This window comes from Haemaphysalis longicornis, unplaced genomic scaffold, assembly GCF_048455015.1.
Source record: "Haemaphysalis longicornis isolate Haplotype H1 unplaced genomic scaffold, Haemaphysalis longicornis Haplotype H1 scaffold_7, whole genome shotgun sequence".
NCBI lineage: Eukaryota > Metazoa > Arthropoda > Arachnida > Ixodida > Ixodidae > Haemaphysalis > Haemaphysalis longicornis.
In genome coordinates, this window is record NW_027526422.1 from 118532885 (window position 1) to 118556743 (window position 23859).

The following is a 23859-nucleotide window of genomic DNA, read 5'->3' on the forward strand; positions in this document are numbered from 1 at the left end:
ATCAGGCAAAGAAATTGAATTTATTGGGTTTGCTAGCGCACGGTTGATGACGGGTGTGCCTGAGCTTGAAAACATCATCTCACGTGACCACATTTTGTTTCCCCTTCTGTTGCTTTTTCATGGCTTTGTACAGTTTTATCCGTTCATGGCGTCGTTATAAAGCAAGTGTCTTTGAAATAAACCTCAGTTGTAGCAGCGCTTTCGTGCCGTGCCCTGTTACAGACCCCGACTATTTCTTGCGCTCAACTGTTCGGAACAATGGTTAAATATCCCCCCAGATTTGTCTCGTGGCTAAATAGAGTGACATGCAAATATTCATGTTTCGATAGCCCAAGAATGCCTACCGACTATAAATGTTTTTTCGGGCGCTTGTTTTCAATCACCCTTCGTGTATACGCCACTACGGGTGCTAGCGGGAGCAACGCTACCCCGGTCGGTCCGAATTCGCCGCCTAACTCGGGCGCTCTCGCCCGGTGAACTTGGCCTTTGGCGTAATCGCATAGGGCGGCGGCCGACATTCCGGTTTCGCAGCGAGCGGAGAAGACGAGCCGAGCGAAGCGGAGAGCAGTTCGTACTGTCTGCATTCTTTCATGAGGATGTTCTCGCGCCGTAGTTGTGTGCAGTGGAATGAAACGTCCCGTCCTGTCTCGCTCTCCCCCACTGGAATTACCCCATTCAAACCATATCGTTAGCGCCTGTTTAAATGTTCGTTTTTATTCACCGGTGTTCCCGCGTTTATTTACGCGAACGGTAAGTAAATCGGAACAATCTTAGTGTCGTGCCGCCCCCTTTAATTGCGTGCAGTGGTGAAACACACTGTTGGCCATTGGTTGCTTGTCAGTTACCTAATTCGCTCGCATGACGGGCCTCGTTTTCGCCTATACTAGAAGGTGTTTCAGTGGAAAAAAGAATCTTCAATCGTCTGGGGGCATGCGTTCTTGGGTGTCCCGTTGTACATAAATTGACTGACTGCGTTGCACAAACGACCTCGCGTCACTCCGCGGCACGTTCAAGGACGACGTCTAGCGGAGCCAGGGGGACTCTCTCCCAACCTTCTCACACTAAAACTGTCGTAGAAGGCAAGTGAACGGAAAGCCGGGCGGCCACTTAGAGGAGTCGCGTCGCACATTCAGATAGCAGGCACTCGTGTGTCAGGAGTGCTCAAGATGCCTTACGTTCTGTACAACGTGTACGGCAGCCCACCGTGCGGTTTGGTTCGTATGCTCGCAAAACACTTGGGGATCGAGCTCGAGCTCAAAAATGTCGACTTGTTCAAGAAGGAAAATTTGACACCGGAGTACCTTAAGGTAACGTTCTTTTTGAAAATATGCGGGTGTTGTTTTCCTTGTTGTGTCGCCCACTGTAACGATGAGTTCACCCACAGTTGTGCGAAATGTGCGCGATATTTGACGACAGTATTGTACCTTCGTTTCTTATACTGTTTTTAAGGCTCTTGAAGTAGGAACCAGGCTCTGTCGCGAAATGGAATTTAAAAATTGTGCCTTTGTTGGAAGCTTTAAGGGACAATTTTATTTTGGGAAATTGTCTTAAGAGATTGGTTGAGTACGATACGGAAAAAAGAGACACGCAAAGCGCAAAGATGCCATCAAATGTATTGGGTCACAGTGGGAAAATTTTAAACTGCACCGCCGTCGACTCCGCACAAGTGCATGTTAGGAAAAGATATAATAAGCCTGGGCGGCCGCCACCAAAAAAAACAATTCGGTTGGCGGCGGTTTCATCTGGCATTTAATGTATATTGACAGCACTTACACGCACGAAGAATGCTCATTAAGTATGTAATTTTCACTCTGTGGTGCAATACATTTCCCTTATTCTTGAGCTGTCGCTGTTTGTTGTTTCTGTCGTGTGTACCTGTTCCAGCTCGATAGTGTTCAAGTAATGAAATGTCAATGCGTTCATAATGCTTTTCTTGTTAACATTGGACGTTTAACGCGAGAAGCTAATTTAGGAATTAAATTGGAGATGCCGTAGGCCTGACTTTCATAGTGCTTTTATTCGTAATTCTATTCTAAATGTTATCGCCCGTCTCAAGAAAACGTTAGAAACTTCTAATGGGTTCCAGTTCACTTTATTAGCAACCAAAGCAGTGCAAAAAAAATTTGCCCGCAAAGTTAAGCATTACATATCAGTAAATTGTTTCTCGAGAAAGAAAACCAAAGGGTCCGAAAGCGAGAAATGCATGAAGGAAAGAGGCCCGCCATGATTCCAACGGTTTCTTGCGAAGCCGTAAAGAACTTGCGGTTTTTCTCATCCAGCGTGTCGGCAAAAATATCACGCCGCCAATATCGGCGAAGACACAACACTTCAAATATCTACGTCGGTCTGCCCACAGTGGCCTTGAAGATACGGTAGGCACGATAAGTAGGCACTGTAAAAGGTAAGCACAAGTGACGGTTGGTTTGAGCGGCGAAATACTGATGGAGCCGAAGAAATCAAGAAAGTTGGACCGTTACCATTTTTAAAGGTGGTGCTGTTAACGGGACACTGAAGTCAAAACCTTAGTTGTTCTAAATAGATAGGTTGGTATCCCCAGAAAACAAATATACCACTCTCTCGCGCAGTACCTTGAAAATATTCCTTACGTACTCAAAACGTGCCCAGCCGAGATGACATAAACGGCGACTGAGCCGATGTGCCAAGAGTCACATGACGATCAGCACAGCGAGATACAAGCTTTTTAAAAAAACACGTAAAATCTTATTTGCACGTTACCTATTAATAGACATACACAACTGTAAATGTACAGACATAGTTCAAGCCTTGCGGACAGTCACAAGCTGCCAAGACGCGGAAGCAGTGGCGGTTGCGGTTGTTATTGCAGGTTAGGTTTAGTCGCATGTTTGTTATCTCCTTGTCTACACCACAGCGGCAAGTATCGCGGCAGATTTCCACTGCTCCGCTGTTCTGTGGACAGCAATTTGCGTCTGATAGCCCAAGTTCCTTGCTCCCTCAAGTAGCGCCGTCTGCCCGAACGAACTTTTACCCCCAGCATGGCGGGGGCCAGAATTGTGTGTGTGTTGTTGAGATGCGACCGAGGGCTCTCAAGAATGGACTGTGCTTACTATCTTGGCATTATCACTGGCGGCGACTCAACCCGCATCGGCCTTGTAGAGTGTGCGTCATTTTTTTTACACCTTATCGCCCTGCGGCAGAGTGAACTGACTTGTTCGGCGCTCTAAATCGCCACAGGCGAGTATACCATAACGACAAACTAGAGGCAGTCAATCGCCTGTTAATTTTGTGCATCGGCACGAACGCCCATGCCGGGGCGATGTGTTTGTTGGTAAGTATTTGTTGATTGTCTTGAAATGAAATAAAATGTGTGCGGCTAAGCGGGTTTTCCATTCAGGGCATTGTGTTCTGCTGTGCTCCCACTACGGTGTATAGTTCGGAAATATTATTTGTATCATGTTATGCACGTTCTTTATTCCGCACTGGCGCGCCAAGGCGTTTGTTCGTAGTGGTTTGGGCCTTGTAAAACTGGTAGGCACACACATCTGGCAGATGGGTTAATAGGTAACTCGCTTTGAAAACCTTCAACAGATGCCGCAATAATGGCTGCAATACCGCGGTGGAAAACTGACGAACGTTTCTACTAAACCTCACGTCACAATTGCGCACAGTAACTGAAAACAAGCCGGTTGGGGAGTTTAATTGACTGTATGCTCCGGTAAATCCTCCAGTAGTGCAACCTTTACTGCGTACTGCGGATTGTATAAAGCACTATATACGCCTAAACACTCCGTCAACCAAGTGACGGTGTAAATACGAAGCGATAACAAACCATTGCTCCGACCAAGGACGTAGTTAAGCACATAACCTCCAAAAAACTCAGGCTGAGAAGATTCACGCCGGGAAAAGCGCCGTCTATGAGCTGATTTATCTCGGCGTCAACGACAGGGCAGTCGATAAGATGGCCGCTGCTCCCGGTGGACGTGCAAGGAGACAGCGAGCTCCGATATAGGACACATGGCCTGTACCGTGAATTTTCCGAAAATTGACGACCTTGCCGCCTAAAAGGCATACAACCGTACAATCAGCACGATCAACCAAGACTGTTCCCGACACATTGTGTGGTGGGCGCTATCGCTTCCCGTTCGTAGAATGCGGCGATGTGTGCGTGCGGGATCACGAGCAGGACACTTCAAGTGGCGATAGGATCCACGACCAGTGTAGGACTCGTCCACGCATAAAAGTGTTTTTTAAGTGCGAATGCACTTCTTAAGCGACCCTGAATCACGCGTCCACCGCCGTCCGTCCATCCGCACCACATACCAACTTAGGGCGATTGGCCAAGAAGAGTTCCTAATTTCTTTAGCACATACCCACTTAGGGCGATTGGCCAAGAAGAATTCTTTCGCATCACCCGTGCATTCCCACTTCCCCATCGACGACTGCTGCTTCGCCAGGAGCGGAAGTCGGGGCGAGTACTGCGGCGTCTACCTCGTCGGTCACGTCTACGCGAACCTCGTGTCGCACGCCGTGTCCACCTCTCCGGTCAGGGACGAGTCGCCGTACAGTGCCGTCTACACCGACGCGTACTCGGGCGACGGAATCGTGGTCGTCACCCTCTACCTCGCGCCAAACATCTCGCGCGACGACGTCGTCGAATACGTGGACGCGGCGATGGAGAGTGTGGCCAGGCGCGTAAAGCCCTCGGACCCGGTCGTGGTGTGTGTGTGATCTCCTCGAACATACACTTTAATTCACCAAGATTTCCAGAGAACGACTAACGGGGTGTGTGAATCCCCACTTGATCACGCGGGGGTGTTAAATGCAACTAACGGGCGAATGCCAACACAGTTCAACATAACTGCCCCTCATAGCATCACCCGTGCATTCGCACTTCCCCATGCTCCCCTTCGGGGAAATGCGGGTGAATTTTTAGCCGTCGCCCCTCCCCCTACCCCATGATTTAAAAAAAAAACATGAAACCTGAAAACGAACAACACTAAGTATAACTGGTATAGTGCTGTTATTTGATGTACGGAAGCGAATCGTTAGAGCTCGCCCTCTCCATTTAGTGTGTGTTTGGTTTTGTCAGTAGTGTAATCAGATATGCGCGGTGGAAGCAACCAAGACTCGCTATGGCAGCCTGTACTGAATGCGCGTGGCGTCATCATGCGCGCTTTGAATAATGTCGGAAGTATTATAAATGAAAATAAAATTCTCGGCACGTTAAACGACTGCGGGGATGGCTGCTCAGCATAAACTGATGGTTGCCTGCTTCTCGTTACAGATAAACCCGTTTCACAAGGTACCCTCATTTTCTGACGATGGTTTTATTATCTATGAAAGGTAAGGCGTTCATGGGAGAAATATTGTAGTTAGAGTTATTTTCCAGGAAAATCTTGTGTTTATGTGTTTAACAAAGGTCTAGCATAGCTATTATGTCAAAGGCGGTCCTGGCTCTCTTAACTTTTTTGTCTGACACGGGTTTAATCGAGGTTCGTTTACATTAGCATTCTCAGATTTTTGTTTCCTGGTCCTGGACGTTTTTTTCTACGTTCCAAGCTGATTTTATTTTATTTTCCCTATAATTCAGTGTTGCTGCGCACGTCTTCCCCTTTTCTATTCTTTTTTCACCTCACTATGTTCACCCCCACTTGAAGTACAAGCCCACCATTTGTGGGGCTAACCTCTTCAGTATTCATTAAAGCTTTCTCCCTCTCACTCTCTCTTAGTTTCGGGCGTGTTATGGCGTGGAAACGTACAATAATCACTACAGCAATCTGCACAACGCTCAGACAATCTGTGTACACAATGGAACTTCGAAATTTGTTTGGAATGATGTGATTTGAAACCAGTAATATGCCGTACGCTTCTGCCGTGTAAATGCTGTTGTGAAAATTTACGGTTTTAGTGACACTAATGTTTGGTCCGTGTGCCGCTCAAGGGACAGTGGAAGCAGTTTTTGAGGCATCGCTGTAAATTCGGCGCACTTGCATTGTCCTGCAGAAAGAGGAATTGCTGCTAGGGGTGTGCGAATATTCGAAAACTTCGAATATTACTTGAATAGGAAATATGTTATATCCGCACTCGCTTCTACAACTATGTATTCGAAACATTTCGAATATTTGAAAGGATTCGAATAATCGGATGTTGTCGAAAATTTGGATAGATTAATGTAATTATTGTGGACACTCGTTAAACGGAATCACTAGGGACCGGGAAAATATTTTCCGTTTATCAAAAGTTTCTTTTAGAGAGAGAATGGGTTCAGCATCGCACAATGGTATTCACGACGTTTGGTCCCGAAGTGAAGTGAAGTGAAGAGGCTACCCTTCACCGCATGCGAAGCCGTCTATGCCGAGGTGAAGGACGAATTCTCCTTTCACACGAATGAGTGGCCCGCTTATGGGGATGTTCTCACTGCGAGCTCTCCATAGCCAAACTACTAAGCGCTTCTTAAAATCTTCCGTGTCAGACACACGCACTCTTTTCTGTTTAGGACCAAAGCCTCCCGCAGCTTGTTCTTGTCCTTTAATATTCTCGTCAGGCTACTCTGAGGGACACCGTACTTCGTCGCGAGCGTCGGTTTTGTGAAGCGGCCACTCTCGAAGTCGTTGATTACCTCCATCTTCCTGGACAACGAAAGCGCATGCGCGGTCATTTTTGCGCTGCCATCATATGCTGGCTTCGCGACGAAGTGTCGCATACGACACCGCACGAAGTCATAAACTGCCGCAAAAAGTCAGAGAAACCGCACAAAGTCAGAGAAAATCGAACGCCGGAGACAGGAACCGGAAAATATCCGGGGCTATGGGGGGACAGTGATGCATACCGCCATTGCGCTGCTCTTGCCCAAATATTTGCGGTTTTGAGTCAGTTTTCGGTTCCGTTTATGCGGTGGTCGGAAAATTGGAGTTCCGATTAACGAAATTTTTTTTACATTGACTTAATACAAAAATAACCAAGTATAAAACGTTTGTTCCGTTTAGACGGTAGTTCCGTTTAATAGATTTCCGTTTATCGAGATTCCACTGTATTCGATATACGATTCGATATTCGAAGCTAGATATTCGTATTCGCTTCGTATTTGAAAAATGTGATATTCGCACACCTCTAATTTCTGCATAATCGCACTCCTGGGTACCCTGCTTTTTTCTACTTGCGTTCATATGACAGGTCGCATGATATACGACGTAGATGTCATGGTGGAAGAAAGTTATGTATGGGTGTCTTGTGCGTGTGTGAAAGGGGGACCTTGAATTTAGAAGCCTCCTACCTGACTTTAAGAGAGAACTGTAAGGAAATAGATGGTCTGTTTAAAAAAGTTGTAATTTTCATGTGTCATTAATGTTAGGATTTGAAGTATGGTTTGTGAGAGAAACAATATTAGATGCATGCAGCAAGTGAACATATAAAGCTGATGCTCTAGGCACCGTTTTTCACACTCTTCATGCAGGCTGTCGACAGAAATAGTACGGAAATCGTCGCATGAAAGGCGAAGGCCAAGATGCAGCACTGGGCCGAGCATTTTTAAGGCAGTTTTTGTTCCTGACTCGTATGCAATAATGCGATACTCGAGCCGGGATCCTATCAAGGCAGTATGGAGACGCAAAAGCAGCTGTTCGCCTGCACTGTAGGATTAGTGCGAGAGGACGTTTGTAACGGTCATTGTTTTTAAGAATTTTCGTTTAAGCAGTTTTAAGTGGGGGATGAATGCCAGACTGTTATGGAATAATATACTTAAGAACTGGTGTTCCTCATTAGCGGGAACTGACACTCCATTTATAGTGATGTGAGGGTCCAGATGGATCCCGCGAATCCGGATGAACACAACGCAAGTACTTGATTAAGGGTTCAGTTTGAAACCTTGTGTGTCCTCCCAGCCAGCAAGTTTCTTCACCCCGAGCATTACTTGACCCTTACAGATTGACATATTACGTTATTACAAAAATATTTGAACGTCATCTGAATACACTGAACCGGAAATTGTTTGTGCAATGCCTTCCGGAGCGAGTTCATCTTAACTATGGAGAGTGTGCAACTCAGAGCACCGCATTGAGGCACGCCATTTTCCTGAACATATACATTGGAAGGTGCATTACCAATTATTACACGGAAAGTTCGTTCATACATGAAGCTGGCAAGGGTGTTCAGCACGTTAAGATAATTTGGAGAAACGGGAGTTAGCAATATGCGCATGACTAGTGCTTATAAGACGTAGGAGCTGGGATAAATAATCACCATGCCGCAAATTCTGCGTGAAGGCCCGGAAGCATGGAAATGTGAACGCTCGACGAGCAAACGCGAGCGTTCTGAGCAGAACAACGTTCAGACGTGTGCAAGATTTGATGCAGTTCCCCAAGGAATGCGGCATTCCTTCAAAAGTAAGAAATGCTATCACTCTTCTTGCAAGTACGTGACGTACGATGTTGTAACCCGCCCTATAAGGCTTGTCGTAACGGTTTCTGCGCTCTTACGCAGTAGCCAATGTACACCGGCTGTGGAAATAATTGATTGGTCTCGTTAATAACTTTTAATAATCTATGCCATATTTCGACTGCCCTCATAATGTCGACGTTCTACTTCTGGACCTATATGTCCTGTCTACAGGCGCCAGGAACAAACTTGTTTGTTACCTTTCTTCACGTCTCAGAATAATTGCTGACGCAAAGGGTAAGTGTTACGCACAGCATCTGTGTGTACCAAGTTTAAAAGTTGGAGCTCCCCACAATGTGCCCCCTTCTCTGTTTGTTCTGAGTTCACCTGGCTAAGTTTTTTGTAGCATTTAATTGTTCTCTACCCACCGCAGCTCAGCGATCTGCTACTACCTCCTGAGGAAACACGCACCGGACTCTGAACTCTATCCCAACTGTCCCAAAACGAGGGCGCGCATCGACCAAGCTCTCGCTACTGTCACCAGCACCATTCAACCATTGTACTTTGATTTTATGGTACGTGAGCGCCATCTTTTCTTCTAATGCCGGAAAGCTTGTTTGAAGTCAAAATGTGGCTTTTGACGCCGTTATTCTTCTATTTGCTGTTGAAGAGGCTAGTGGCACGAGCTCGCTTGCTGAAGCACAGAGGAGTACAGCTGCAACCATGCCTCGAGGCTAACACAGAATGAGCCCTTCATGTGTTCACCATATCACATCATCGTAATGATGTTGAAAGGCCAGTTGAGGTCACCGGTCGCCCGGAAAGAGCTAGTGTCGTCAGGTGCCATCTATACAAAAACACCACGTTAATCAAATTGGCGCTCTCGATGCCCTTATTCATGCAGGTTTTTTTTGTGATGTAAGCGCACTCGTCATTTTATTTGGGTTACTCGCAACGGTCCTCAAAAAAAGCTTTCATACCACTTGCTTGAGGGTGCATGTACTGAGAGGTTTATAAAAAAACAACGAATTTATGGGTTTCTACAAAGCGGTCGCCTAACAATCTTCTTTTTCACAGTTTTTCCCTAGACCATGCATCCTCATTTCTGCAGACCAAGGAGGCCTCTACGAAATTTGAGGGTCATATAAAGAAATTCGCAGTGGTCATTATTACAGACCTGTTTTGTGGGGATTTAAACGTTGATTGAGGCCTATCGAGGGAATACATGCTTCACATAAGGAACTGTTGGAAGGTTCTTGTTTATTTCTTTATTTAAATCGAGAGTACTGTACAATAGAGCCCAGGTGGCGGGTTCTTCAAATAAATTTCGCCTTATACAGCCGGAGTGTCGCACTATTACTTTACAGCAATCACTCAACCACATTCTATTTTCTAGCGGGATTTCTGTCGTTCGTGTATAAAAACCACTGTGAATATTATTTCAAGCACCAAAAATCCCTCGTTGGTTTCACGCGCCCATTTCTATCTGCTCTGTATGTTACGGTGCTAATTGCAAGCAGTATTAGGTTATACTGTACTAGCCGCAGGCTGTTTTTTTTTAAATGTCTTTTCGTAATTTTCTGCCTGGAACGAAAAGTCAGCAGAAGGAAATAATAACATCTCTAAAGTATAATAATATCCGCTTGGATGGCTCAAATGCGCGATTACCACTCACTCACTCACTCACTCACTCACTCACTCACTCACTCACTCACTTACTCACTCACTCTCCCTGACTCACTCACACACACGCACGCCAACACGCGCGCGCGCACGCGCCACAGTTGCGCATCTGATTTCCACATGCCACGGGTTCCACCTTACGAAAGAAAAGCTCTCTTTCAGTGCTCCGTAGAAGACCCCTGTTTCCGCCAGTTCTCAACTGAGCGGCGCCGGTTACAGTGGCGGCGGCAGCGGCTGGGGCTCAGCTGATAAGTAGTCGACTATCCCATCAGCTTCGTTGCCCCGCAGATGCTGGCGCACGCCTGCGCCGACTCCTTCCTTCCCGCTGCCGCTGCCACTGGCGCGGTGTTCCGGCGGCGGCTCCTACACGCGTCACGGGTGGGCTTCTGCAGGTTTTTAGAAATCAACATGGCCGATAGACGCGCAACTCTGCGCCCTGCCCCCCCCCCCCCCCCCCCCCCCTTCAACCCACTAGAGCATACAGAAACTCTACCTCGGGGGTGCCATGAGCGATCACTTGCCGCCCCGTGATATTCACTTGACAGTCTGCAGGCTCTCTTGCTACAGAGGCAACTGCTTCTGGCGTTTTGTAGCTCTCTCGATGTGTAATAGACCAGTAACAGTAGTTTTAACCACAACGGGGACAGTGTTTCAAACGCTTCGCTGCCCGTCACCCTCACGTGACTTGTATTGTCTCACTCTCCGGGCTATGTTATTGAGCAACATTTAAAAGGAACCCGCCGTTCTGCCCCTGTGGCCTCGAGGTGTTTTGCCGCTAACGGCCTGGGTTCCAGCTCCAGAGCGTTTAACTCTTTTTGGCATTTTAGTGCGTTCTGTACGATCAATTCTACGCGTTATTTTTCTCAACAATGTTTATTTAGTATTTTTAGGAAGAATGGCATTTGAAGCACAGCCTACGACCATGTTTAGCAGTGCGCGGCGCTCGTCTCTGTACTTGTCTTCTATCAGTGCGGCTGCTTTATCTGGTTCTGCTACTGCCAGTTATTGTGGTCCACTCATGAAGTGGCACCTTAGCGTCCTCATAGTTTTTAACATTCGAACGGAGAATGGCGCAGATGTGCCGTTGAAGGGCTTGTTGTTATTTTCCTAAGTGGGGAAGTTGTCTATAAAGGGTCATGAAAACAACCAATACGGAGCGATGTTTCGGAGGATCCTATTTCCTGACGCTAACTTTACTACTTTGCGAACAATTAATCATTGCTGTAAAACCTTCGGCCAGGAGATGGCCTACGTTTTTTTATGATGCGTTGAATTTAATTTAGAGACCTGTACCGTCTATCCATGGTAAGTGTAGTGTAGTGTCCTGGACAATCCGCTGAGCAGATGGCAGCGCGCTTGCAGAAGAGAAAAAGTCAGCAAGAAAGAAAACAAGCAAGAAGGAGTTCGGAAGCGGTCGTTCAAGATGACAGCAGGACGGCGCCCTCGCGGTGTAGGCCCCAGGTCCGTCGCCGGCGCTGCCTTCCAAGTTATCATCCGTCGCGGCGTAGGCCCGACGACAGCCCTGGAAGCCACCGGGAGAAGCCGGTGTCCTGCACGGCCCACGTGTGAGGGGTGTGCCGGTGACGCGGAGCGCGGGCATCGAGGCCTCGTTTCGGGCCTAAACTCTCTCCTCCTGCCGCTAGTCATCGGCACCGCCCCGTTCTTCGCGGTGGGACCATAAGGCCGGTTTGGAGCTCCTCGGCGCACAGAGCTCAGCAGCCTCGCGGACAGCGCCGCCTCGCATCGACTCGCCCAAGCCACTGCCCCCGTCTCTTCGTCTCCGCTTCATCCACTGTGCCAGCCCCATCGGGCTACAGTACGTCAATGCCTCGCTAGTTCTCCCTGAGCCTTGTAAATAGATTTTTCCCGATTCCCGTTCCTAATCATTGGATTGTCTGTTGAATAGAATGCGTGTGTTTGTGTTGAAGGAGTGGCACGGCTCATGGGCCTCCGCGCCATCCTGCCCATTCCTTCATAACACTAAGATTATATTTGGGAAAAGCAACCAATCCCAAGCTGATCGTTATGAAGAACGAAGTGGCGTTTTGGGATTTGCAGAGGCCCCGTTTCTACCAATTGAAGAAGCCAACCACCGAGGAGCTGGCCTTTTTTGAGGAGAAGGTTGTCACGGGATTCGAGCATGTTATCGGAGACGGCAAGTTTGTGCTTGGAGACAAGCTATCCCTGGCCGACCTGAGCGTCGTCGCCCATCTAACGCTGGCCTTGGAGGTACGTATAGCTGCTATCATTTGCAGTACACTGCGTTCGATTAAATCAGTGCTATGAAAAAGTATTCAGTGTGGCAGTCAGGCCGAGCAAGGGCTTGTTTTCTGGGTCTAGGAAGTTCGGAAGCTTATCTACGCCCCCCCCCCTCTTACGCCCCCCCAAAAAATACTCTTTTTAACGTGCGGAGCACTTCGGGTCCAGGCTTGTTGTCATAGCTAGTTCGCCGCCACGTTATCTGGCCACCGCAGTCACGCATCCAAACAGGGTCTTCGAAAAGATATCCGTCTATGCTTCCATTCAGCCTCCCGGCTGAAAGGTAGGAGAAAATTGAGCAAGAGATTTGTATTGGCAGAACCATTCGAAACTCCTGGAACTTCTGGCACTGGTCATAAATGTCCCAATTATTCAGCGCAAAGAAGACTGCAGACACAGTTGAGTCCCCGCGTTCATTTAGTTATAATGCTCCATGGGTTGGTTTTTACGACAGCAAGCAAAAAAAGTGGTGTCGGAAGAAAAAAAAACGCCCCGTTCAAATGGAGCCGAGAGGCTCCAGGACGGGCGAGATGAAAGCAAGCGCAAAAAGAATAGAATTCCTGCTGGTGGTGTCCAAGCACAACAAGAAACAAAAGATAAAGATGGGGATACCGGCTGTCCCATTAGAAGGCGCGCGAGCTATGTGAAGGCGGAAAGATTGAATTGCATTGAACCAACCTCCGTTCAATTCATCAAGAGAGGAGCGAGACAAGGCGGGGAAGAGCGTAAGTGTTGGTAGCAAAGACCGGAGGACGGGTTATATGCCAGAGGCTCCAGACAACTACCGTCTTTCTACGATATTTGCAGGGAAGCCAGCAAATACGCGGGCAACAGAGGTTTAACAAAACCACCGGTTCCCCTGGTCGGCATGGAAGATGGGTGTCTCGCGTTACGAAGCCGATGTCAATCCCATTGTTCCACAGACCCACACGTTCCTTATATAAGCAAAGTGTCACGACTGGTCTTTGCGCTGCTCTGTTGCCACGGAGTCTGCCGTTGGTACTCCAAAAAAGGTACACAATGATATATAATAACGAAAAAATCACGATCTAACTGATAAGTCGCCGCAACACAATACAAATTCAATTCGCTGTCTCTTTATAGGCGTTTTGAGCGGCTGCGGTGCCTTCTCGTGACTTCTTTCGGTATCAACGCCAAACTGATACCGAAGCCAGTCAAGAAAGGGCGCCACAACCCCTCTGACGAATCACTGCTCCGCACCTCCTAGCTTTGACGTTGAGTGAAACTGCTTCAACGTTTACGTACTTCATCGTTTGATTCATGGCACTTTGTTACAAATAATCTAATCTCATTTTTTATATATACACTTCCGCCAATTACGCAGACTATACTTAATGCTGGTGGTGCCTTGTACACGATTCGACAGTTATATAAGCGTTATTAAACATTGCACTCGGGAGCAGCGAGTCGGACCTAAATGTTAATTGTTCCGGTTTCTGTTTCTTTCCATAAATAAAACTGCCGTTTCGGTTCCGGTCCAGAACGAAATATGACTCGTAACGGTCCACAGCGGTTTGTGTTCGCGATTAAAAAATGATTTTTATTAAATTATGTCAAAACATAGCGTAATATAAAATTACGGTAAAAAGACGAAATGATCTTTACTAACGTTTTGTAAAAATATCCGTTAAATAACTCAACTTCACAAAAAAAAAAATCCGAACACATTTGAGCACTCCTTGTCGTATTCCTCTGGATGGTACAGCTACAAATGAAGCTCCAACATTACACCGTGGTCCCCGGAAACTACTTGACGGCAGCCCTCAACCTAACACCAAGGTTTAATCTAAGAGGCTGTCATAGATGAAACATCGTGGAGCGCTATTGGTTTTGCGGAACCCCGTTGGGGTGAAGTACAATGTTTAGGTGCGAAAACTCCCAGCGCGCTGAAAATAGCCTGCCCTACGCGTAAGCTATGTTCTTTAGTTTTGCCGCCTTTATCTGGAACCAGAACATGAAAATTCTTAGAAGTAAATTTGAGGCAATTCAAACTCCTGCTCTGCGCTTTATTACTAACTCGTGATGTTATAGTTAAAGTTTAAAACAGTCTGTCTCATGGAACACTATAAACGCCAACTCCTGTGTTTAATGTTGAAAGAGATTATGTGAGAGGAAGTAACAATAGACCAACATTAGTACCTTTCGCCCAAACGTGTACATCGAGACAAATGGATAACAGACAAACATTGGTGAATATTCATGCCGCACCTCCGCACTGGATAGGTATTTTTCTAAAAAAAATATATTGAGGAATGCGTTTACTGACACCATTGCGTCCGCTCCTTATGAAATGTTTTCCGCTGTGCTCTGGAAGCACTTGCGTACAAGTGAAATATGACTTGTAGCTGTTTGCATTGAGTGTGTGGCTGTAATTTGTAGTTCTCGCTGCTAGTTCTGTATGCTAGTGTTCACGCCAATGATTGTAGTGCTTCTTTTTTTATTTTTATCTTGTGTTATAGAATATTCCTGTTTCCTCATGTATCGCCCCCCCCCCCCTACAACAATGCCGTAAGATTTATGCGGGTATTTTCGCTAAATAAATAAATACATAAGGCCGCGACGTCCGCATCGCAGTCTGATGCACGTGGGGATCACGCGGAGAGCTCAGCACGGCGCCTATTGACAGAGACGGAGAAAGCATGGAAGCAGCCTGCCGCAGAAGATAGGGCGCCGCGTGACGAAAGGCGATTTTATGCCGGCGGATCTACGGCAATCTCCAGCCTCGCAACATGACAATTGAAATGAATCGTGGCCTGAAATATATGAAAATGCCGCTGAAACTGAAAACTGAAATGCCATTTAACGGTTTCGCTCTTGAACGAAATAATAAATATTGTTACGTTTTCGTTGGTGTTCCATCCAAAACTATAGTTTTTTTTGTTGGTTTTCGTTTCTGGTTTTCATTTAGGTCCGATACCCTGCTCGTGAGCATCATAACAAGGGCATCATAACGAGGGGCCGGAATAGTTATGAGCATGATAACGATTCCGGCCGCAGCAACCGTTTTCCTATACAGCCGGAAAACAAGAATGCTGTCTTTCTTGACATTTGGGGGTAATGTTTACCGTACCGTGTGTTAGAAAGCAACCTAAGTACCTTCATGTTTGCCACATAAAAAAATGTAATCAGCAATGCAGAACAACAAGTATGACAAGAAAGAACAGAAAACCGCTCTCGCGTTAGGCTCTTTCTATTCGTCCTTCTGGTTCTGCTCTGTAAACTTTTGTCTGGACTAACCTGCAAGCTCTAACGATCTTATTGTCCTATGCCGTCAGAGTGGCGAAGGTGTGTATGGAACGCGCAAGTCGGACGTAATTGAGAAAAATAATCATTACGCCGTACCTAAAAAAAGAACATTGTTTGGATTGACCCTCTTTCACGACCACCAGTGAGCTGCCGAGAGAAGAGATATCAGCAGCGTGCTCTGATATTCCGATTGATGAGGCCTTCATATTATGCCTAAATATGCTAGCCATGTTTTCTGTAATTTGGGACTGTGGTTGTTGAGAAAGAAGAACAAAAAATTGGCGCACCTTGCACTAGTGGTGCATAGCTGGAGAAACAGCAGAGGGGGAGGTCGACGTAGCTCTGATATCGGATCCCAGAAGAAAGGGAACAGCCGGGCCCCAGAAGGGCAAAGCCGTAGTGGATGGCACTGTAAAGCAAATGCCATTCAGTAGCAATCATTGTCACTCCTTTCGTCTTCGTATTCCAACGGCACAGCCGTGCAAGGCAATTCCTTTTGTAGCACTTCCTCGCCTTGGTAGAGCTCCACTTCTTCCTCAACTGATGCGGTGGCCATTTCTATGTGCGAATTGTGAAGGCAAGGCTAGACAGATTCGTCGTCATTGTCTTCGCGCTGCGGACCTGTGGTGCGCCGGTTGCTACACCATGACGACGAAGGCTGGAGCTTTCCTTGGAGCGGAAGCCCATGCACACGCCTGAACGACGACGAACGTTTGCCGCATGGAACGCGCTCACGTGCTCTCGGGGTTTTCGGTCTACACCGGACGGATTTTTGTCTGCCTAAACGGCTCTGCTGTTAAAAAGAAGAAAGTGGTCAACACTGATTGCTCTACGTTTCTGCGGATCCGGAGCAAATCACGTACGGCCGTCCAGTTGCATTGCTGTTTTCTAAAAAGTAGCCGCCGTGTGCTGCTCAGTGGTTGCGGTGTTTCACTACTCTTAAGGACGACGTGGTGCTGTCGCGGCCACGCCGGCATTTGTAGTCATTCAGGCAAAAATTGAACACGTCTTTGCGCCAAGTTTTTATAGCTGCCTAAATATGTGCAAAGGTTTCAGGAGCCTCGTAATTGCGGCTCGCCCTTCATTGCAGTCATAAGCATCTTACAAACAACTTGGGTATGTCACCGCAATACTGCGCACAAGGCCATATTTGGCACTTTGTAGCTTCAAAACATCAAGAATAGTGCAACATGATGTGGGTGAAAGAGAGCAACCTTGGCTTGAATTTGTGAAACTTTGGAAAAATATCGAAGTTGCTTTTCTCATAGTGAAGCGTCTTGACCACATAAACTAACATGGCGACGAAGATTGAACAAAGATAGAAGAATAACACTAAAAAATTACAACACCGTATACCTTCTTTAGATACCGAGAAAAAAAGCCTCACCTTTGGGCAATGTTCAAAATTTTTGCCAATTCGGGAATTTTTGTTAAAAGGAATTTGCTTGGGAAGCCCAAGACGAATACGATAAATCAGTTAAGAGTATGCTCAGTCTTCATATAAAGAGAACCAGGGCAATCGCGGCAGCCGTTTTTGTTTTGCAGCGGTAAAAGTTTCCAATTCTCCGCTGGCCGATCAGCGCGCCAGTGACCCGGTCGGCTTTGGGAATTTTTTTGAGCAAGGGAAAAGTTTTTTACACACACACAAAAAAAACTTCACACATGTTTTCCCCTGTGCACAAGAAAAATTTTCGTCAAAAAAAAGATGTCGACCGGACGGGCCTGTTTGATCTCTAGTGAAACCCCGTTGTAGCAGAAGGGTAATAGGATTTAGTGTTCATTCAAAGTTGCATATTATCAGACCGCCAAGGAAAATCTTCATAGCGAAAATAATAATACCTGTCCTGAATTTTCGCTTTACTGGTAGGTGTAAGCACTGGCACCGATTGAATTGAAGTTTGCTATCACATTGTTTGATTTCGCTTTCTTTATGAACAAAGACGTTGCAATAGAAATAGTTCGGTGTAGTGTTTAGAATATTGCGTTAGCGCACATAACAGAAACAAATTATTTGATGCGGCGTCTATGCGTTTAAAAGAATTGCAAGGTGTTAACATAGCTCATAGAGGTGGTATGATACAGACGGAAATTTTCTATGGTGAAACACGCAAAACACTGTTCTAAAAAATTTGTAACAAGGAGGTGAATTCTATTTTTGCCTGAGTGGTTGTGAGTACTCTTGATGAGAAAGGTGGTATTTCTTGCAACCCTTAGTGACTCATTGTGTATGCGATTTTATTTGTGGCAAATCGTCTGGCTTCCAATGATTTTGCCCGCAAATTTCTTCGCATGAAAACTTTCTCAAACAGTTTCAGCCAACTTCCATTCTTTAATAAGGTTTGATCTCTTCCACAGGATCAGAGAAATTTGGCAGAGTTAAGTCACACACAAAAAAATTCGGCAATCCTCTTGACACCGCTTTGATTTTTTGGTAGTTTGAAGTAGTTTAAGACGGCAAATAACGTGTTCAGTAAAGCATGACGTAACGCAAAATTTCATTCATTTAAAAGTGAATTCTTTCAGCTGGTATGTTTTGGTTTAAACTGCTTTTTTCCGTTCAGGCCCCTTTCCTGGATGCTGGCAAATACCCGAAGCTAAAGTCTTACTACGAAAGAGTCAAGGCCCAACTGCCTTACTTCAACGAAATCAACGAACCAGGCATCGAAGCCCTTGCTAAGCTTGCAGCCGAATTGAAGTAGACGGAAGAGTCACAAGCTTCTCTCCTGGGGTGCTCCCTTGGACAAGAATAAAGTCTCTTAACATCTGAACAGTTCACAATTTTTGAGCACTCATAGTTCTTCCTTGTGGAGTATCCGCGTCTGGAGTAGTTACAGAGCCACTGAAAAGCTAAACGATAAAACTTCAGCGCGAAGTTGTAATTTTTTTTATTGTGTAAACAATTTCAATGTCAAGTGTGTGCGACGTCCATTTTTCGCGGTAAACGTAGCTGTAAGCAACGTATACGCAAACCAAACAATTTCTGTAACGACGTTCATACAAATGACTTAGAATAGAAAATGGAGGGTCATGATGCCATTGAAGTCGAGAATGGAGAAGGTAATCCCCGATGAGTAAGAAGGCACGGATGAAAAGAAGCAGACAATAACGGTCGTTAATTTGGGGCGCAATGTGTTGCTGGGGTAGGGTTCCTCACGGGACACCCAATGAAGCACAATTAATTACTACCCATTACCGCTTCTCCTGCCGTAGATACGCTCCCGCCCATACAAAACTCTGGTATTCCTAAGAACACGCGCGGCGTTTTCTCCAGACGAACACGTTCCGAAATCCCGCAAAACTAAGCCTTATCTAACCATCACTATAGCCCTACACGGAATGCCTTGCATGAGGTGACCTCGCTACCCTTCCTCACATCATGTAGGGATGTCCTAAAAACCCCTTTTACTCAAATTTCTAGTGAAGAGCAAGGGGAAGAGGTGTTGGGGAGCTCAAACACAGAGGTGCAAACCGCCTTAGTGAATAGAGCTAACCAAGTTGCCACACGGAAAAAGCGTGTGGCCACTACAGCCCCTTAGGCAAAAAAACGTTCAATAAATAGTTTTTCCTTCCCTCTCTCTGAAGGTAAACTTACCGAAATGGTTGGGGCCTTCAACATCAAAACGTGTGATAGGGACATGGACTCCCAACTGCAGTACAATCTTAGGAATGGTTATTTCGCAAGTAACAATTCGAGTGCGTAGCGATGCACGTTCCTGCTTGTTGCGCAGTTGTAAGGCTTAGAAAAGTGATCCCCCGCGCTGGCTCAGTGGCCAAGGCTTTGTGCTGCTGAGCGTGAGGACGTGGGTTGGATTCCCAGCCGCGCCGGCCGCTTTTGTAAAAGAGGCGAAAAGCAAACTCGCCCGTGTGTACGAGCTTTCGGCGCACGTTAAAGATGTCCAGGTGGTCAAAATTAATCTGGAGCCCTGCACTTCGGCGCGCCTCGTCACCTGCGTTGCGCCGGCGCGTTGAACCCTACAATCAGGCTCAGGAAAGCGGTTAGACAAGCCTCTTAGTCGTAGTAACCGAAACAGGAAGAAAGCATGGCAAGGAAAGGAGTGCCAGTTTTAATAAGCGGACACTTGCTTACCACTGAACATGTGCCACTTTCGGCACCACGTCATTACCGTGTGTAGAATAAATTCGCGGTCTTTCACGTGGCACTTGTTCCAAATATTTCATCAGTTCAGTGTATGTAGTGATGGACTGAATCATTCACTTAAACACCAGTTGTAAATCACGGCGGCGCATGCGATACCGACATCCTATTTTACAATTACACGCTAGTCTGTTCGCATTCACAGCGCCCGAACGAGATTATTATTTGTGTTGCGTTTTCTATTCATCTGGAATACGCGGACCGTTCTATCTCGCCGATTCGCGCGTTCGGACACTCTGCCTTCAGAAGCGAAATTCACGTCCTATTTATCAAAATTAATCGTTTGCAGATATAGCAGGCGATGATTGTGTGTACCAATAGAACGCTCCAAACAACACACACCCATTCATTCCGGTGTCGTTTTGTGGATATTACTAATCAAAGAAGCACAGCCTTCGAAGGTGTTAAAGCTATTGTCTGTGCGGTATCTTCACAGCCGTCCGGCTAGAAACCCCAGGATTAACCTTGTGCACGACAGGTGGAGATGCAAGTATGTTTTAATGCGTAGCATTCCTTGCCGAGTACCCCCCCAGCCAAAACAGTGTAATGCCCTGAATTTCTACAAAAATGCTGATGGCGCGGAAGTTCCACCTGTAATCACTATAATGGCGTAAATGAAGATAACTATTGGCGCAAAATTTTGAAAAATAAACAGAAATTAAGAACAATATAAAAAGGACCGAAAATGGCGAAACACTCCTGCATTTCAACAATAATGCTCATTTCGTGAAAGTTAAACCTGCAGTCGTTATAGTAGCGCGAATTGACATAATTGGTCGAAAGAAATTGGGAAACATTAAAAAAAAACGAGAAAGATATAAATAATTACGGAAAATGGTGAACCGTGTAACGCCCTGCATTTCCACAATAATGTAGATTTCGGGAAAGTTTGAAATGTGAACGTTGCAATAACGTAAATGGAGATAACAGGTCAAACGAAATTTTTAAAAACTAAAAAATAAGAAAAATATGCAATAATTACGGAAAAGGATGAACCGTGTAACGCCCTCCATTTCCAGAATAATGCAGATTTTTCGAAAGTTCCACTTGTAGTCGTTAATATAGCGTAAAGGGAGATACTTGCTTAAAGAAAATTTTGAAAAAATCCCGCCATCTCCATGAAGTGAATGATGATGAGAGGGGCGCAGCTAAAATGCTGATCGGTGAAACCATGAAACGTTGTATAGGTCTTCTTGACGGCGCGCACTATCTGAATGAGGGAAGGACATAAGGCGGGTTCCCTGCTCGCGCCTCGGTTTGTAGCGCAGTGGGAATTGCGCCACGTACCTCTCGTCGCGGCGAGAGTCGTGGGATCGAAACCGGGCGCCGCCGCGTCAAGACCACCACTGCTTTCTCGCAAAGCTTGAGACTTCCCACCGCAGCGCTCCGTTGACAAGCCCGTCGACGACGTCCAGGTTTGTGGTGATTATGTAGGGCTTGTTTGGGACGATGAGAATCGGTGTGTGACATTTTAGCCACCTTGGCCGTCACCTTCTGCAGAGCGTGTTGTGTCGCGTACCCCCGGTACGTGTCTTGAGCTCGTAGGAGATGTATGACAACCTCTTCTTCTTCCTCTCCTCCTTGTTGGGTAGCAACGAACGCGTTGAACTGTTTGACCTCTTCGGCCAATCTTTGGTTGGCCAATCCCTAGGGGGATCGTGCCGCAATCATCATCGTGGTGCCGTGCAGCAACGAGCAGCAACGAGGGACGGGACAGGGCCCGAGCAAGAGGAGCTTCGCCCCTAAAAAATGTAAACAACAAAAATGTGAAAGATTACGAAAAATGGCAAATCGTATAACGACCTGCATGTCCACAATAATGCAGATTTTGCGGACGTTTCACGTATTATGGGTATATTAGCGTAAATGAAATAATTGGTAGAAAGAAATTTTGAAACACTAAAAAAATTTAAAGAATGTAAAAAAAGTTCGGAAAATGACGGCCGGTATAACGCCTAAATTTTCACAATATTGCATACTTCGCGAATGTTCCAATTTTAATTGTTATAATAGCGTAAATGGAGATAATTGCTCCGACAGGATTAAGAAAAACCCGAAAAAAATTTGTCTCGAAAAAACTCACAACAAAGACAAGCGGCTTAAGAATGCTACACATTAGTAGATAATTCTCTGAATTTCTGCAGAATTTTTTGCTGCAGTAGATGGGCACGAAGCCTTGTTTCTAGAACTTTGGCGAGTAGTCCGCCTAGAGCTTTGAGAGGAAATCAACAGCGACTTGTTACTCGGCGGGGAGAGGGGAACGAATAAGAGAAAAAACCGTATAGGTAACAGGACAAAAGAAAGTCGACTAAAGACGAAGAAACGAAATCCCCGGGGCACTTCAGTCCGCTCACGTGCTTGGAAGGCGAAAGCCTGCCAATACTTCTTTACTTCTACTGCGCCCGTTTCTTCGCTTTCGTTTCGTTGACTTTTCAAGCCAATCACTTCTACCGGCTAGTTTTCTGCTACAGCTTCCTCTAGTCTGTGTCTCGGCTTTCGTTTCATCGTCCTACTTCGCGAATTACATCAGCAAGCTGATCGGTACACGCCATAGCCTGGCTAGAACCAGTGTTCTGCGCTGCTGGTGTGCAGCTGTATTACTCACGTGTCATGACGTTTAGGAGCCACGCGGCACGCAGTATAATGCAACCTTTTCGTTACCTGCTTACAGTTTGGTGAATTTCGTAAGCGTACAAATTAACCCCTCCCTGCACTGCCCCCCCCCCCTCCCAAAAAAAAAGCTGTCGATCATGAGCCAATCCCCAAGGTTGCAGGTTGTATTGAGAAATGAACAACATACTTTGTTCTACTTCTTGAAGGGTTCTGTGATAGTACGATAGTCACACAGTAGCAAGGGACAACAATGTTCTATATGATCGTTTTTTAACTAGCCTTCAATAGTCTATACGAACTAGGATGACGGACTGTCATGCTGAGCTTTCCCGCTCAAAGAAAAGCCGATTTCAAGACGAGATTGCCCTAGTGCGCAGTGTCTATTAACATTCAAGCGATTTTCTTGACTGTTTTAAGTGTTTAAGTGATTAAACCGCTGCCTGTAAATGTCAGACATTTAATGTGATTTATTGTGGTATTATGACTTTTGCTGCAGCTAGAGTTTTGTTGTACTACGTTTGCTCTATTGTTTGCCGCGTTTGATATGCGCTTATACTTCGCCTGCTTCTCACTGGGGTTGCTCGAGTTACAATATCTTCAAAGTAGCGAAAAAGTTCTGTGATAGCCCTGTCGGTACAGCATCGCGCTGCCACTGCTTTGGCCCGGGTTCGAATCAAACCTGATGACATACGTGTGTATTGGATGTTATAAAATTAGTCTTCTCTATGAAAAACCAGGCCATGACGTTGTGGATGGCTCCTCTATTTTTACGAAAACCGTGTGTAGTGGTTTGTATCGGTATCATCAGCACTTGTGCACCAGCAAAAAAAAAAAACAATTCTGCGTGTAACACCACCAAAAGGTACTTCGTGTTCGGCTGCAGTGAAAGGGGCGATAAGAAACTAAAGAAAATTTAAGTAGAAGGTTTGAGATCTTCAGTTTTTTTCGTTAAAGTTAAATCTCAGAGTTCGTTTTGCAAATTTGCTCACCTAAAAGTCCAGGCGAGCCCAGCGGGGAGGACAGCAGTTGCGTACTGTCTGCATTCTTTCTCGAGGCTGTTCTCGCGCTGTAGTTGTGTGCAGTGGAGTAAATCGCCCCATTCATCTCGCCATCTCACCCGCTTCACGGACCATATTCGACGCATACCTTCCATGCATATTTTAAACTTCTTTTTTCATTCATCCCTTGTTCTTTGTTTTCTTTGATTGGTGGTGTGGAAGCTCGAACAGCCTTCAAGTTACGCCCCTCAAATAAATGGTGTGCAGTGACTGTTTGCAAAATATATACCTTCTCGGCTGCGTAAACGGCTAGCAAGCCGGGCCTGACGTACACGTCTAATATGCTATGCTTCAGTGACGAAGAGCGTCTGATATCGTCCACAGGCGTCCGCTCTTCAGTGTTGCGTCGTATCTAAATTGACTGTCTGCGTTGCACGAACGACCTCGCGTTGCGCGGAACGTTCAGGGTCAACGCCGTGGAAAGGGAGCGCCAGGGATACTCTTTCCTATCCTTCTTACACCCAAGCTGTA

General features: G+C 46.1%; 1 protein-coding gene across 1 annotated transcript; it reads left to right on the plus strand.

The window, feature by feature from the left end:
- Window positions 1–1077: 1077 nt before the first annotated feature.
- LOC144146880 (glutathione S-transferase 1-like) lies at window positions 1078–18329 on the plus strand. Its single transcript, XM_077678841.1, has 5 exons — window positions 1078–1307; window positions 5264–5322; window positions 8786–8927; window positions 12094–12264; window positions 18123–18329. The coding sequence occupies exons 1-5, from the start codon at window positions 1167–1169 to the stop codon at window positions 18258–18260; spliced, it is 651 nt and encodes a 216-aa protein (XP_077534967.1). The 5' UTR covers window positions 1078–1166; the 3' UTR covers window positions 18261–18329.
- Window positions 18330–23859: the final 5530 nt, after the last annotated feature.

Coding starts and splice junctions, on each gene's coding strand:
- LOC144146880 (XM_077678841.1), top strand. CDS start 1,167: ATGCCTTACGTTCTGTACAACGTGTACGGCAGCCCACCGTGCGGTTTG. Junction 8,928..12,093: donor CATTGTACTTTGATTTTATG/GTACGTGAGCGC, acceptor TGGGATTTGCAG/AGGCCCCGTTTCTACCAATT. Junction 12,265..18,122: donor ATCTAACGCTGGCCTTGGAG/GTACGTATAGCT, acceptor TTTTCCGTTCAG/GCCCCTTTCCTGGATGCTGG.